General features: G+C 59.2%; 1 protein-coding gene across 1 annotated transcript in view; it reads left to right on the forward strand.

Moving 5' to 3' along the window:
- The window catches only part of MACROD1 (mono-ADP ribosylhydrolase 1), a 142872-nt gene that overhangs the window by 3833 nt on the left and 125566 nt on the right, over positions 1-13473 (forward strand). Inside the window, 2 exon segments of the mRNA XM_080817269.1 lie at positions 7438-7539; positions 8075-8191. Coding sequence (XP_080673395.1) covers positions 7438-7539; positions 8075-8191 — 219 coding nt within the window.

Consider the following 13473-nt stretch of genomic DNA (forward strand, 5'->3'; position numbering starts at 1 on the left):
TGCACTGGGTTCTGGGTGCAGGGTGCCTCAGCTCCCAGCCCAGTGAGTCCTCTGGACACATGGCCCAGTTCTGCCTTACCCTAGGCATTCCCTTTCTCCCTCTTAAGCAGACGGGCCACTCCCATAGACCCATTCTCCCTCTGGGTAAATAAATACCACCAGGCTGGATTTTCCTGGGTAAGAGCCTGTCAGTCCTTTGGGGAGATCTCCATAGTATCTGATTTTACTGGCCAGAGAATTTTTTTTTTAAAGATTTTATTTATTTATTTGACAGACAGAGATCACAAGTAGGCAGAGAGGCAGGCAGAGGGGAAGGGAAGCAGGCTCCCCGCTGAGCAGAGAGCCCGATGCGGGGCTCGATCCCAGGACCCTGGGATCATGACCTGAGCCGAAGGCAGAGGCTTTAACCCCCTGAGCCACCCAGGCACCCCTGACCAGAGAATTCTATCTCCAGTTGTCTCAGTGATGGGAAGCCTCCTTATCCCCGCAGGTGGTGCCTTTTTGTCACAAGACTGTGGAAATGGTCATACTCTAAAGTCAGTTGGGTATGAGGGGACTTAAGGTTGGGCACTGGGGGCATGTAGGGGCTGTGTCACTGCAGGGGAGGCCACAGACTCTCCTTCTGATCTGCAATGGGGGCAGAGCTGTCTGCTAAGAAGAGCACGGGCATTGGTGCCATCAGCCTTGGGCCAGCCTCACACCGCTGCTTCCCTGCTCCCTGAGCCTCAGTGTCCTCATCCATGAAATGGGACGACCGGCACCTGATTTGCACATTGTGCTGGGATCACAACAGAAACCATTGTGTATACAGTGGTGTATAAAAGGGCCCATGGTGTACCAGGGGTTCCCAGTGACCGCCTTTCTTGTCACCCCTCGGGCCTCTGTCCCTCTCTGCGCTGTTTTGGGCCACAGCAACACGGGGCTTGTATAAACTTGTCTCCCTCATGGTCTCAGATGCTGGAGCCCGTGACCTGCATATCCTGAGCCACGTTTCCTCTCCCCAGTGCTACGGACTAGGTTTCCTGCATTCCAGGCCTCCCTTTGCACCAGGCAGTGACGAGGACTCATTCCAGCCCCCCGTGGGGTTTCATGCAGAGCGGATGATTTCTCTGATTTGATTACTGAACCGGGGAACCTTGCAGGCTCACCTGGGAACTGGGGGGGGGGGTCTTCTCCCACCTGTCTTCTGGGGAAGCAGCCTTGGTGCGCCCCAGTGCGGGCGGAGGCAAGGACGCCTCGGGAGAGGAGAAAAGCTCCGAGGTGCTTCATGCTCTGTCTCCCCATGGCTCGGGCCGTGGACTTGGATGAGACTCTGGTCTCGGGGGGTGCCATGAGCCCCGGTAATTAATGCCCCTGCTGCTGTGTTCCCAAGCCCCGCTGCTATCAGCCCAGTCCACCCAGCCTTCTCCAGAGGCGGGGGGGCTCCCTCCGTGCCAGGCCGCCCTCACCTTTCTGAACACCGTCTAGCAAAGTGCCATAAAGACACTTCTTAAAACACATCATTGAATTCCCGTTCGCCCGGTGTGCTTTATGGTTCTGGCGCAGCCGGCTTCCTCCAGCTCGGCTTTCGTGCCCGGGAGCTGCTGGAAGCTTCGTCCAGGGTCAGGCCACCCCATCAAAATTTACTGCAAACATCTTTTTACAACACCTGTCTCACTGAGCTGTGAAATACTCTCGCCTTTCCAGAAAGGAAAGAAAATTAAAGCGTATGTTTTACATCTTTTATAAGAAAAATAAAACTCGCCTGTGCTCTAACTCTACATCTGTCCTTCTGGCAAAAGGAGGGAGAAAATGTTACAAACACGTGGGGCCTATCTGACAGATGGAGCCGAGGTGATGAGGATGGCCCGTGGTTCCTTGGAGCCAGGGAGAATCAGAATTGGCTTCTGTAACTCAGAGACCCGTGCAGTGTGTCGCTCCTCAGGGGTCAGTCGGGCCGCGACCTTGCTCTGGAGATAAGGTCACGGCGCCCCACATGCTGGCTTCAAGAGATGTGTGCCCGGGGACCATGAACTGGAAGGGACAGGCTGACAGATGTCCCCAAGGTCAGCGCCCAGTCGGCTGGTAACAGAGCCAGAAGTTCTGGCTGTCTTCCCACTCGGGGAAGTGGAGCCGTCTTTTGGACTTTGCTGGAGAGAGGGGGCTGTGTGGGCTGTGGGCCACTCCGATCAGCCCTCGGATCTTAGGGAGGACAGGGCAGGAGGGAGTCTTGGGCTGAGTCCCCTCTTGGCTTGACTGTGGCCAGGACATACCTCTGTTTCTCCCGGAAGGCAGGGTGCTGCCCTCTGCCAGATGGCGTCTGCTAGGAGACTCTAGCCATTTCCGGGGCCCCCAGACTAGTCTCGTGGGGTGCCTGGGGCTTACCCAGCTGGAGGGACTCTGCACACGGGGGTCCTGTGGGGTTGGCCTGGGTGCGGGCTGGCCAGCCCCTGGTGGCGTCTCGGCAGGCACGTTCACGTTCCGGCCCTGGGTTCGTCGGGCTGGGAGAGCCCACACTTGGGCACGCCAAGGCCTCTGAGGGGCCATATCTTTGGTCTCAACTGTGCAAGATGACAAATATGGGCACCGAAACAATTCAAAAAGCTCCTCTACCTACTTACGCCTCCAGGTTGCAAAAGGCAAGTCCTCTTCCCAGTTTGGTCTTGTTTTCGCTTTGCCCTCCGAGTCTTTGCTCACAGGAAGGACCGCGTATCCGCTCCGTGTCTTGCTGTCTGCAGCTGCCAGAGAACCTGACAGTCCCTTCTCATTCAGGGCAGGCCTGCCTGGTCCCTCTTCTAGAGATGCAGAAACTGAGGCTCAGAGAGGGCAAGTGACCTGCCCAGGAACGTGATGTCCGGAGCTGGTGAGCCCAACCCTAGTGGGACCAAGGAGCAAGAGGGATCGAAACCACAGCAGGATGTTCCTTCCCCAGGCTCCGTTCCTCAGACAGGCGACAAGCCGAGGTGGCTGCCACAGCCTGGCTTTTGCTCTCTGGTCTGGCCGTTCTTGATTTCTCTCCATTTCCCCACTCACATGCTCTCTCCTACCTCAGGGCTTCTGCATATGTTGTCTCCTCCCCATGGACCACTCTGTTCTCTTGGCAGACATGCCCCCAACGCTTGGGTCTCAGCTCAGTCATTCATTGATTCATCCTGCAGACACCCATGGATGCCCACACATGCCATGCACTGTGCCAGATGGTGGGCACCCAACGGATCCCCAAGAGGCCAAGGTCAAGTAAGGAATAAAGTATAGCTGGTAGGGGAGGGACTACTCTGGGAGTGGGGAAGGCCTGTAGAGGAAGGTCAGGCCAGAGCAGCGGCAGGTACAAAGGCCCTGAGGCAGGGAATGGTCTGGCTGTGGGACGATCTGAAAGGTGAGGGATGTGCCAGGGCTGCAGAGGTGTAGGAGGGAGAGCTAGTCTGTGGGGAGGCAAACAGAGGAGGAGAGGAGGCGGAGCCACAGGGATTCACGTGGGCCTCTGTAAGGGCTTGGACTTTGAACTGAGCTTTAAACAGCTTTAAATAGAATTCTGCCCCTAAGATTTCTGGGCTGCTGAGCGAGGAACAGACTGTTGGGTGGACACGGGGAGTCCACCGGGGGTAGAAGCCTTCTGGGTGGTGCTGGGGAGTCATCATGATGGCTTGGCCCCTGGCGGGGATGAGCGGAAGGCTTGGTTTTGGGGGTATCGTGGGGATAAATCCAACAGCCTGCGGATGGATGGAACCAGGAGACTAAGAGAAAGGACCCCCCTCATTTTGGGGTCCTAGCAGAATCTGGGGCTGTTCATCGAGAAGCGGAAGAACGAAGGAGAGAAAAAACACATTTTGGGGGAAGGAGTCGGAAGTTCAGTTTTGCACAGGAGGAATTCTGAGGTTGAGAGCAGGCAGTGGGCCTTGAGGAGCCCATGCCTGATGCCCGGCTGAGAGCTGAGGGGCTGGAGGTGTAGCACCCCGAACCGTTAGCTGAAAGAGGGTTTGGAATGCTTGGGGTTGATGTCAGGATGAGAGGGAGGGTATAGATTAAGGAAAGGGAGGCAGCAAGGAGACAGCAGGGCCAGTGAAGTGGGGCGGGATCCAGGAGAGGTAAGGTCTTGAGGGGGAAGATGGGGTGGGGGGTGCTGAGCGCACAAGGGAGGACAGAAGGGACACTACAGAGGGCCACGGGGCCCCGTGTGGTGTCTCTGACCTTGGCCTTGGTGAAGAGCTGGGGCCAGGCTGGTGAGGGCTTGGGGGAGCATGGGAAGGAGGGAGGAAGTGGGGGCAGTGGGGGAGGGAGAGAGGAGGCCACAGCTGCGGGGTGTGGAGTCCATGGTTGAGGGAGGCTTTATGACCTTGAGACACAGAGGGGACATGAGAGGGTGTTTGAGGGCAGACACTGGAGGAGGAGCTGGAGGAGTGAGTCCCCTGGAAGGGGAGCCGGCAGCCTGGGCTGAGGGAGGGCGAGTCAGGCTTGGATACCCAGTTGGCAGAAGGAGGCAGCATCTAGAAGACAATTGGGGAGGCTTGGGAAAGGGGAGAAGGTCGAGGGGAAGAACTTCCCAAGCAGGCAGCTCCAGCCCGGCAGGGGGGCCGCCAGGGGAGGGGATCGGGAATTTAGAGGGAACCTGCTGTTTGGTGATGAGGTTTTTCTCCAGCAGTTTGCAGCCTCTGTGGGAGGGCAGAGAAGCCAGAGGTACCACCTCCAGCAAGCCGTCCTGCCACCCCCCTGCTGGGCCAGGCCCTTGGATCTCCCCTTGCCTCCCACCTCCAGGCTTGGTGCCTGGTGGCTACTCGAGTGAATGAGCACTGCTGCGAATGCAGACTACCAGGCACAGGCAGGGGCTGCAGGGAGCCCAGCCTCCCCTCCCGAGTCTGTTCCTCGCTCTGTGGTACCGCCCGCCAGCCGCCGACTGCTTCGCTAGGTACCCAGGGAAGCCTGTTCTGTTTCTCATTTAGAGCCCGAGGGAGCTCCCTTTACTCCCACTTTACAGAAGCGGGTAGTCAAGGCTTGGAGAAGCACTTGAGCTCTTTCCAGATACCAGCACCCTCCCCCAGCACACAAAGAAAGGAGCCTTTGGCCTGTTACTCAGAGTGTACGTGGGGTCAGTGGGGAAGGGTAGCCTCTTGAGAAAGGGGAGCAGGGAGGTGGGCTGTGAGCCTCAGGACACACTAGTGACAGAGGGGACCATCCGCACTGGGTACCATCCATGGTAGGATATCCTTGGCCTCTTAGAATGAAAATGGCACCGGGGACCCAGGTGGCTCAGTGGGTTAAAGCCTCTGCTTTTGGCTCAGGTCATGATCTCAGGGTCCTGGGATTGAGTCCCGCATCGGGCTTTCTGCTCAGCAGGGAGCCTGATTCTCTGCCTGCCTCTCTGCCTACTTGTGATTTCTGTCTGTCAAATAAATAAAATCCTTTAAAAAAAAAAAAAGGTGGGGGGAGTTTTTAATCTATAACTGGTGAAAGTACTTTTTAGTTATTTTTTTTTAAGATTTTTAATTTATTTATTTGACAGAGAGAGCAAGAGAGCACAAGCAGGCAGAGCAGTAGAGGGAGAGGGAGAAGCAAGCTCCCCACTGAGCAGGGAGTCCAGTGTGGGGCTCGACCCCAGGATCCCACAATCATGACCTGAGCCGAAGGCAGATGCTTAGCTGAGCCGCCCAGGCGCCCCTGTGAAAGCATCTTTGATCTGATTCAGGTGCCCCTGGGATGAAGTCAGTCCTCAACAGACTTGGCAGCTGCGTAGTGGGCCCCACCTCCTCACAGTCTCACGGCCCTCAGTGCCCGCCCTCTGCCCCACGCCCTGAATTTCACTCACCCACGACCTTGAACATACCGTTCAGGTGGTCAGACGCCTTTCCCTGCCCTGGCTACCTCCCATTTCTCTTCGGAGTCTCACTGAAGAAGCCCCAGGCCGGCCGCTCCTGCTGCCTCACCGCCCGCCCCCCGCGCGTCCCCGGAGCTTGGCCGCTGGCCCGGTTGTGCACCGCCTGCTCAGCCTCCGTGTCCTCTGCTGGATTGTGGGTTCCCAGGGGCCAGGACCACGTCTGCCTTAGTGAGTGTTGCGTCCTTGTACCATATGCAGGACTCGCGCGTCGTAGGCATTTGTGGAAGAGGGTCGGAAGCGGCCGCCAGAACGTGGAATTCTGGCCTGAGCCCCAGCTGAAGCAGATTTGGGATGCTGTGAGCCTTTTAGAATCGTGCCAACCATAAATCTGAGCTGGACTGCGAGCCGGGCCCTTTCCCTGCTCCTGGGGCACCCTGGAGGGACAGAGGCTTTGGATGGACTGGCTTCTGCGAGACGGAGGGCATGTGTGGAGGACCCACCGGTCTCTTGAACATCTGCCCTTTGAGGCCTTTTCCGCAGAAGGCTCCAGAAGGCAAACCGTTCCTCTTCCACCGAGCCCCCCCCCAATTGCTCCCCCCAACCTCTGCACATTTTCTGATGCTTTCTGAGTTCCTTGAGTGTGGCCTTTGCTGTTTGTCACCCGCCCCGCAACAAGTGGTCAGTGAGGGCCGCTCCATCTGGGGAGCGTGTGGTCTAGGGGGACCCAAGGCCAGGCTGAGAGCCCGGGTGCCTGGTGGCCTCAGGCCGGCAGAGGGAGCCCGCGAGCCAGAAGCCTGGACCTCTGTGCACCTGGGAAACCTTGGAAGGGGTCGCTGGGCCACCCAAAAGGAAGACCAGGCCCAGGGAGCAGGGCTAGAGCAAGGACACCAGGTCTGGTGGACCCAGAGTCTGTGAGCATATGGTGGGGGGCTGGCTCCCCACTCACCAGCTGTGTGACCGTTTCATCATCTGTAAGATGGAGACAATTCTCGCTGTTTCCCTGGCGCACACTGGGAGAAGCCAGCCGGGCATCTGTGTGTGGGGACCTCTCTGCCGGTGCTGGGGGGCAGGGGGAAGGCTGTGAACAGGCACCAGATCTTCTTGGTTCTTTGGCTCTTTGAGGATGTCTGTCCTGTCCCACGTGTCCTGCTGCCCACAAATAACCATGGTGATGACGTCACCCATTGAGGATGTAACTGGGAATATAATTCGTCCAAGGCCACCAGCCTGCTTTCCTTATATGCACTGAGTCAGCTCGAAGTTACTCCGTAAGGGGCTTCTTAATCCCGTCTATAAACGAAGGAATCAAGGACCCAGAGGTGTGGACACACCCGGAAAGGGGCAGAGTCGCGTTCTGAACTCAGGTCCGTGGTACCGGAGAGAGGCCCTCTGTCTCCCTGGGCCTCAGTTCCCCTCCTGAACAAAGACGGCCGGGCCAGATGGTCTAGGGGCCTCCTAGCTCCAACCTCCCCCACCCCATAATGTGCCTGCGGGAAGGGTGGCCGTGGAGGGCCGGCTCACAGCCTTAGATGAGGAGAGAGTCCGGGTGAGGAGGGGAGAGACACGGGGGCGGGGGAGAAGCCCCCTGGACCGCTCTTCTCCTGCCCGCCTTGACACTCCTTCCTGCCCGCCCCATCCCACCCCTGCAGCGTTTCTGAAGGGCCTGAGTGACAAACAGCGGGAGGAACATTACTTCTGCAGGGACTTCATCAGGCTGAAGAAGATCCCGACCTGGAAAGAGACGGCGAAAGGTAGGCCCTGCGCCAGGGAGGGGCAGGTGGCGATTTGGTGGGTGGCCTTGTCAGCCCTGTGTGGCGGGTGCCTCATACCGACCACGCCAAGAAGGATGGTAGCAGCACTCACGGGGCGTTTGCTGTGGGGGGGGCACTTCAGTTATGAACCCGGTCTGAGGAGGGTTCGGTTTTTATCCCCATTGTACTGTTGGGTAGACTGAGTCCGGGAGCCACGACCTCACAGTTGTGGGAAGTCCTGCACACTGCAGGCCTGACAGCCCATCACCCAGGGCGAGTCACTTCACCTGCCTAGGCCTCAGTTTCCGCGTCTGTAGAATGGGGATGGATGACATTAATCCCGTACCTGTGCTTAACCTCGGGAAGGTTCAAGGGGACCACGTGTGTGCCTCGAGCGAGAGGTGTGTGATCATTGCGGATGGCCAGTGCCAGTGTCACCAGTCCCCTGCCTCTGGAGGTGGAGGGGGGCGGATGGAGGTCACTGTGCAGTGAGGGCCTCTCTCTGACCCCCATCCCTCGGCCTCTGCTGGTCCAGGGGTGACCTCGAAGGTAGAGGAGCCCAAGTACAAGAAGGACAAGCAGCTCAACGAGAAGATCTCCCTGTTCCGAGGTGACATCACCAAGCTGGAGGTGGACGCCATCGTCAATGCCGGTGAGTGGGGGCTTCTGGCCGGCCTGAGCCAGGGACCTGGGTGGCCGCCTCGTCACCTTTGCTCCAGTCTGCTGAGCCAGGCATCGGGGGACGCCACCTGGCTCCAGCGAGGCTCGGGCGGCTGGAGGCGGAGGGCGTGCTGGCGCCACAGGAGCCCAGCGTGTTGGCTGCGCGGACTCCTTTCCCTTGAAACCCTGACCTGCTATGTCGGGGGCGCCTTGGCCGTGCTGCCTTGCTGCTCGGAGACCCATTAGCGGCCAGGAAGGAAGAGAGCGTGGCTGGAACTGCGACGGGCTGCCCTGCCAGGAAGGCGGAGGCCAGAACAGGACATTTTGACCCCAGGGGCTGCAGACGCCCCACTGCCACTCCCCCTCCTCTGCCTCCTGCCTGCCATGCCCCCCCCCCCTGCAGACCTGGCACAGACCAGGGGGTTTGTCAAGGGAGAGGTGGGGACAGAGGCCCTGGTGCCTGAGTGAGGCTCAGCTTCCTGCCGGGGCTCCGGCTAGCTTGGCGGTTTACTGTGATGAGTGGAGGAACCTCTTCTCTCCCCTCCTGGGGGCGGAAGGAAGGTGGGTGCTCTCCTCCCAGACTGTGGTTGTCCGGCCAAGGTCAAGAGTGGGTGTCAAGGGACAGTCAAGTCCACCTGGTACACAGGCGGGGTTCGTGGGACAAGGGCCCATGGAGGCTGAACCCCAGCCCTTGCTCACCTGCTTACCAAGCTTCACAGGGAGGAGCTTCCTTAGAGAAACGTTTGGAGGCGTGGGCAGAGCCTCTTATCCTAGGAAACCTCGTTTTGCTACCACCTCCCCACCTGTGCAGGCTCAGCCGCCCCCCCCCCCCGGAGCATCTCAGATCTCCTCCTCCTTGTCCTTGGCCTGGTGACCATTGTGTCTGACCACCGTGCCGGCTAGGGGAAGCCCTGTCCTGTTGTTGTCGAGTGCCCCTGGGACCTGGCAGAGCTGACGTTCCTCCTGGTAAGGGGCTGGGTTCGTGGGACCTGGGGAGACAGAGCCGCTCGGCCTGCCCCAGGCCTGCTTGTCGTTGTTCGGGTTGTGTTTCTGGCCGTGGCATTTGCTCTGCGTGTGTCTCTGCCTGTTTGTGCAGTCACACAGGTGTCCCCTTCCCCCCACATTGCCCGTCTCAGCGCACAGGTGACCAGTGACACAAAGGCAGGAGTCCCGACTTAGGGTAGAGGAAGCTCGATCCCCTTTGGGTTTCTGCTGGTGCTCCTGCTGTGTTTCTCTCAGGGCCACTGGGATGGGGGTTGGGGGGAGAGGGCTGCTAGCAGGCCTGCGCGTCCATCTGGGGAGATGTGGGGTTGAGACAAGCCACGTTGGGTTGGCAGATGCCGTAGTGGCCCGGAGGAGAAGGGCCCTCTTGCTGTCTGGCCCCAGGAGGGCTGGTCTGGGGTGGGAGGACCAACCCTTGGAGCGGTGGCTAAGGATTCTATCCTGCAGGCCTGTGGATCTGCTTTGCTACATGCCCGTGGCCCTGACTACCAGGGGCGAGGGTAGAAGAGGATCCCCTGCCTATAGTTTACTTGATGAGCAGCAAAGTGGCTGGAGGGAAACGGGGGGGCATCTTATCAGTCCTTTCCCAGCTGGGCAGGTAGTTGACAGGCCGGGAAGGAGGGGTGGAGACCAAGGTAGTGTGTGGGTGGGATGCACTAGGAGCAGGGCGGAGGCTCCGAAGGCTGCGTGTGGAGCTGTGGGTGTGATTCATGGCTCTTCTGAAGTGTCCTTGCGCCTGGCCAGGCTCCTGAGTGCCGTGGCTGTCAGCCCCTCTCGCTCTCCAGATAGCACTTTGGTCCTGGCTGCATTGAGCGGCACTGGGCTGGGGGTGGGAGCAGTCGCAGCATCTCTCCGGGGACCCGTCTGTGTACATGCCTGGGCTCCTGTCTCTCCTTCCGCAGGATGCGGATGGTGGACAGCCCACCCGCTGGGTTGCCAGGGGCATTAGGGACCTCAGTGCCAGTGCGTAAACTGTGATGCTCTTGCACCCCCCTGGCATGAACCGAGGCCTCTTCCCCTGCCTCTGTCATTGCTGCTAGAATCGATGCCCCGGTCGTCATCCCGGGTATCAGCCCTGTCCAGCAATGCCAAGGGAACGTGGGTGCCGCCTGCCGAGAAGCAGCTTTCATCTCTCCCTGCTTGCCTCAGTTTATTCAACACTTCTTGGAGTGTTTTCCTGGGATCTCCCCTTTTTCTAGAGTCTCATGGCAGGGAGGACCCAGAACCGGTGTGGAACCCCAGGGAGTGTCTGAGGCGGGCTCCGCGTGGGGGGCTCCCGCACACAGCCGGCCTCCCCTCTGGGTCCTCCCAAAGACGTTTTCCCGGCACCGGCACCGGTGTTCCCGGGGCCTTGCCACTACTCAGACCCCAGGGGTCCTTGGTGGTCTTGGCCTGGAGCCCCTCCCCCCAACACAGGGTCCTCTGGCTTCCTCCCTGGCCCCTCCCCCCGCCATGGCCTTGGCTCAGCCCGGGCCTGCCGCCCACCAGGGGGCGGCAGAGATCGCGGTTTCCGCGCCCGGCGGCGCCCGTAAATCAGCCTGTTTATTAGCAGAATAAAAGTCGCGGCAACGTGGGGCTTTTCTGGGCTGCATAAATCTGGTCTGTGCCTCGTGAAACCCATATGTGCTTAATTCATATGTAAAGTTTCAAGCAGGAAGAGAATACGTGTCCATTAAATTCTATTTGACTTGATTATAATCATTAGCCATGAATAATTGCTTCTCAGCGCCGACCGTGGAGCCACCACAATGGGGAAAAGGAGCGAGCAATTATAGCGGGGTGGGAGTTTTTACATTTTTATTTTTGAAGCTAAGGGCAGTGTTGGTCCCGTGGGGAGCGGTGTGGGTAGGACTGGGCTGGGGACTTGAGGTCAGCTTTGGACTTTCTGGATTTTGCGTGGGGGGCGGTAGTGGGGAGGGTGTCTCTTTTTGTCCCTGTTGGCCTTTTGGGGGGGCGCTGGGCAGGGCAGAAAGGTACCATCGCTGGCTGGGCCTCCCTCCAGCTGCAGGGATGGCGACAGGGGAGCTGGGAGGGACCCGCGAGGTAAAACCGGGTGGTGGAGGGGGGGTTGGGATCCCTAGAACTGCCACCATCCTGCAGAGCTGCGGGCTTGGGGTCTCTCTGGCCTGGCTGCAGGCTTCCTTCCCACCCATTGGGGTTGGCAGGGGCCTGCTTGCTTCCTTCCCTGCCCACGGAGCCACTCTGCCCACGGCCCCTGTCAGGACTTGGGGCGATCAGACTGTTTACCAGCCAGTCCTCTGGCTTTTGAAGTCCAGGCCTGCTTTTTTTTTTTTTTTTTTTTTTTTTTTTTTTTTTTTTTAAGATTTCATTTATCCATTTGACAGACAGAGATCACAAGTAGGCAGAGAGGCAGGCAGAGAGAGAGGAGGAAGCAGGCCCCCTGTTGAGCAGAGAGCCCGATGCGGGGCTCGATCCCAGGACCCTGAGATCATGACCTGAGCCGAAGGCAGAGGCTTTAATCCACTGAGCCACCCAGGTGCCCCCCAGGCCTGCTTTTTACCCCACTCTGTTGGTATTTGAGACGCGACTGGAGCGTGTGTGTACTGTGGGTGGTGTCTGTGATGGTGGGTGTGTGTGTTGTGATGAGAAGTATGTTGTGTAGTATGTGGAGGGGCGCTGGGGCAGAGAGTCCTGTGGAGGGACGCCGGGCAGGTGGGTGGCAGGGCTGGAGGTCACATGGGTAGGATCAAACCCCCCCAAGCACCCAGGTGTGGCACAGGCGGCCTCAGGCCCACCTTGGCTGTGTTTTCACGGGCTGCTGCCGAGGCTGCTTGCTTGGGCAATACCCAGAGAGTGTCAGGCTCCCGCCATCTGGTAGCCGGCCATGGCTCCTACCCACGGGGGCACGCTGCATCCATCTTAATTAAATTGGGCTGCCATGCTGGCAAGATAAACCGGGGAGCCCCCTGCAGCCCCCGGTTCTGGATCGGAAGATTCTCAAGGGCTGTCCCTGCAGGTTGGCCTATGACACCCCCCCTCAGGCAGTGTCTGGGGCAAGCCGTGCCTGGCGTCTCCTCCAGAGACAGCTCAGGTCTGGGATCTGGGGGTCTCCACCCCGGGGATGGGGGTGCCTCAGCTTGCGGAATGCTTCTGTCTTCTCATTGCCATGGGCAGGGGTGGGGGTGGGGATGACCTTGACTGGGCTGCTTCCTTGCCCTTGAGGTTCCCGGCTCACCAGGCCTGTGCCTGGGGGTCCCTAGTTTTCGGCAGACTGCTGAGTCCCGGGCAGGAAATGTCCCAACACAAAGAAAGACCCCCATTCTTGGCCAGCCCCAGGGTCTGGCTGCCGGCTTTGGCCTTCAGGGCATAACGGGACAGAGCAGGGATGAATGTGAGACTTTGTGAGGACAGAAGGAACCTTTCACTTCAAAGCCATCTCTGGCCAGCGAGTCAGGGTTGTGGCACAGAGACCAGGAGCCGACTGGAATCCCAGCATTCCTGAGGGTGGCCTGCTGGCCTCCAGCCAGGCGGTTCCAAGCCTGTTTCCTCATCTGAAAAAGGGAGCATCCTCGGCCCCACCCAGGGTGGGCGTGAGGACGCCACGAATTCAGGCCCATCCTGTGCCGGGCCCTGGGCCTGGCACACAGCGAGCCCCTAGTAAATTGTTATCAGGAAGTCAAGTGCGAGAGCAGCTAAGTAGAATATAATGTGACAAAGCCCTGGGAGCGAGGTCTGAACAAAGTGGCATGCGACGCCGCAGGGACCAATTAATTCTGCCAGGAGGTGGCGCGAGGCAAGGCAGGTCAGCGAGGCCTTTGAGGGGCCCAGGCGCGCACGCCGGGACGTGCAGAACGGGTGGGGGGGGGGGAGCCATGTTTCACGGCGACAAGCTGGCCTCGCTGGGAGTTTTGAAGCCACTTACTTATTTAAAATAAGGCGTGAAGTGGCACTCTGTTTCCCTAAGTCTTGGTCTTTGATTTGTGAAAATCTGCCAGCCGCTCCTCGCCCCCTCCTCCTCGGGAGCCAGTCCGGTGCTCACCTCCTCCCTTCCTCTGCTGCCTGGGGGCCCCCGAGGAGCCCGGCCCCAGCCGTCCCTGGGCCACCGCTGAGAGTCCGTGATTTAGAGACCGCCTTGATGGACTAGCGAGCAGGAGGGGCTGAGGGACGCCGGCTGCCTTGTGGGAAGTGAGCTGACGCTAAACTGTCGCCGTAAATCGCTTTATCTGTCACTTCGGATTTAAATGTGTTTGCTGAGGCTTGCCGGCTGCCTCCGACGGCAGCAGCCTCTCTGCAGTTGTGGGGGGAGGCGGG

This window comes from Martes martes (genome assembly GCF_963455335.1).
Source record: "Martes martes genome assembly, chromosome: 10".
In the NCBI taxonomy this organism is placed as follows: domain Eukaryota; kingdom Metazoa; phylum Chordata; class Mammalia; order Carnivora; family Mustelidae; genus Martes; species Martes martes.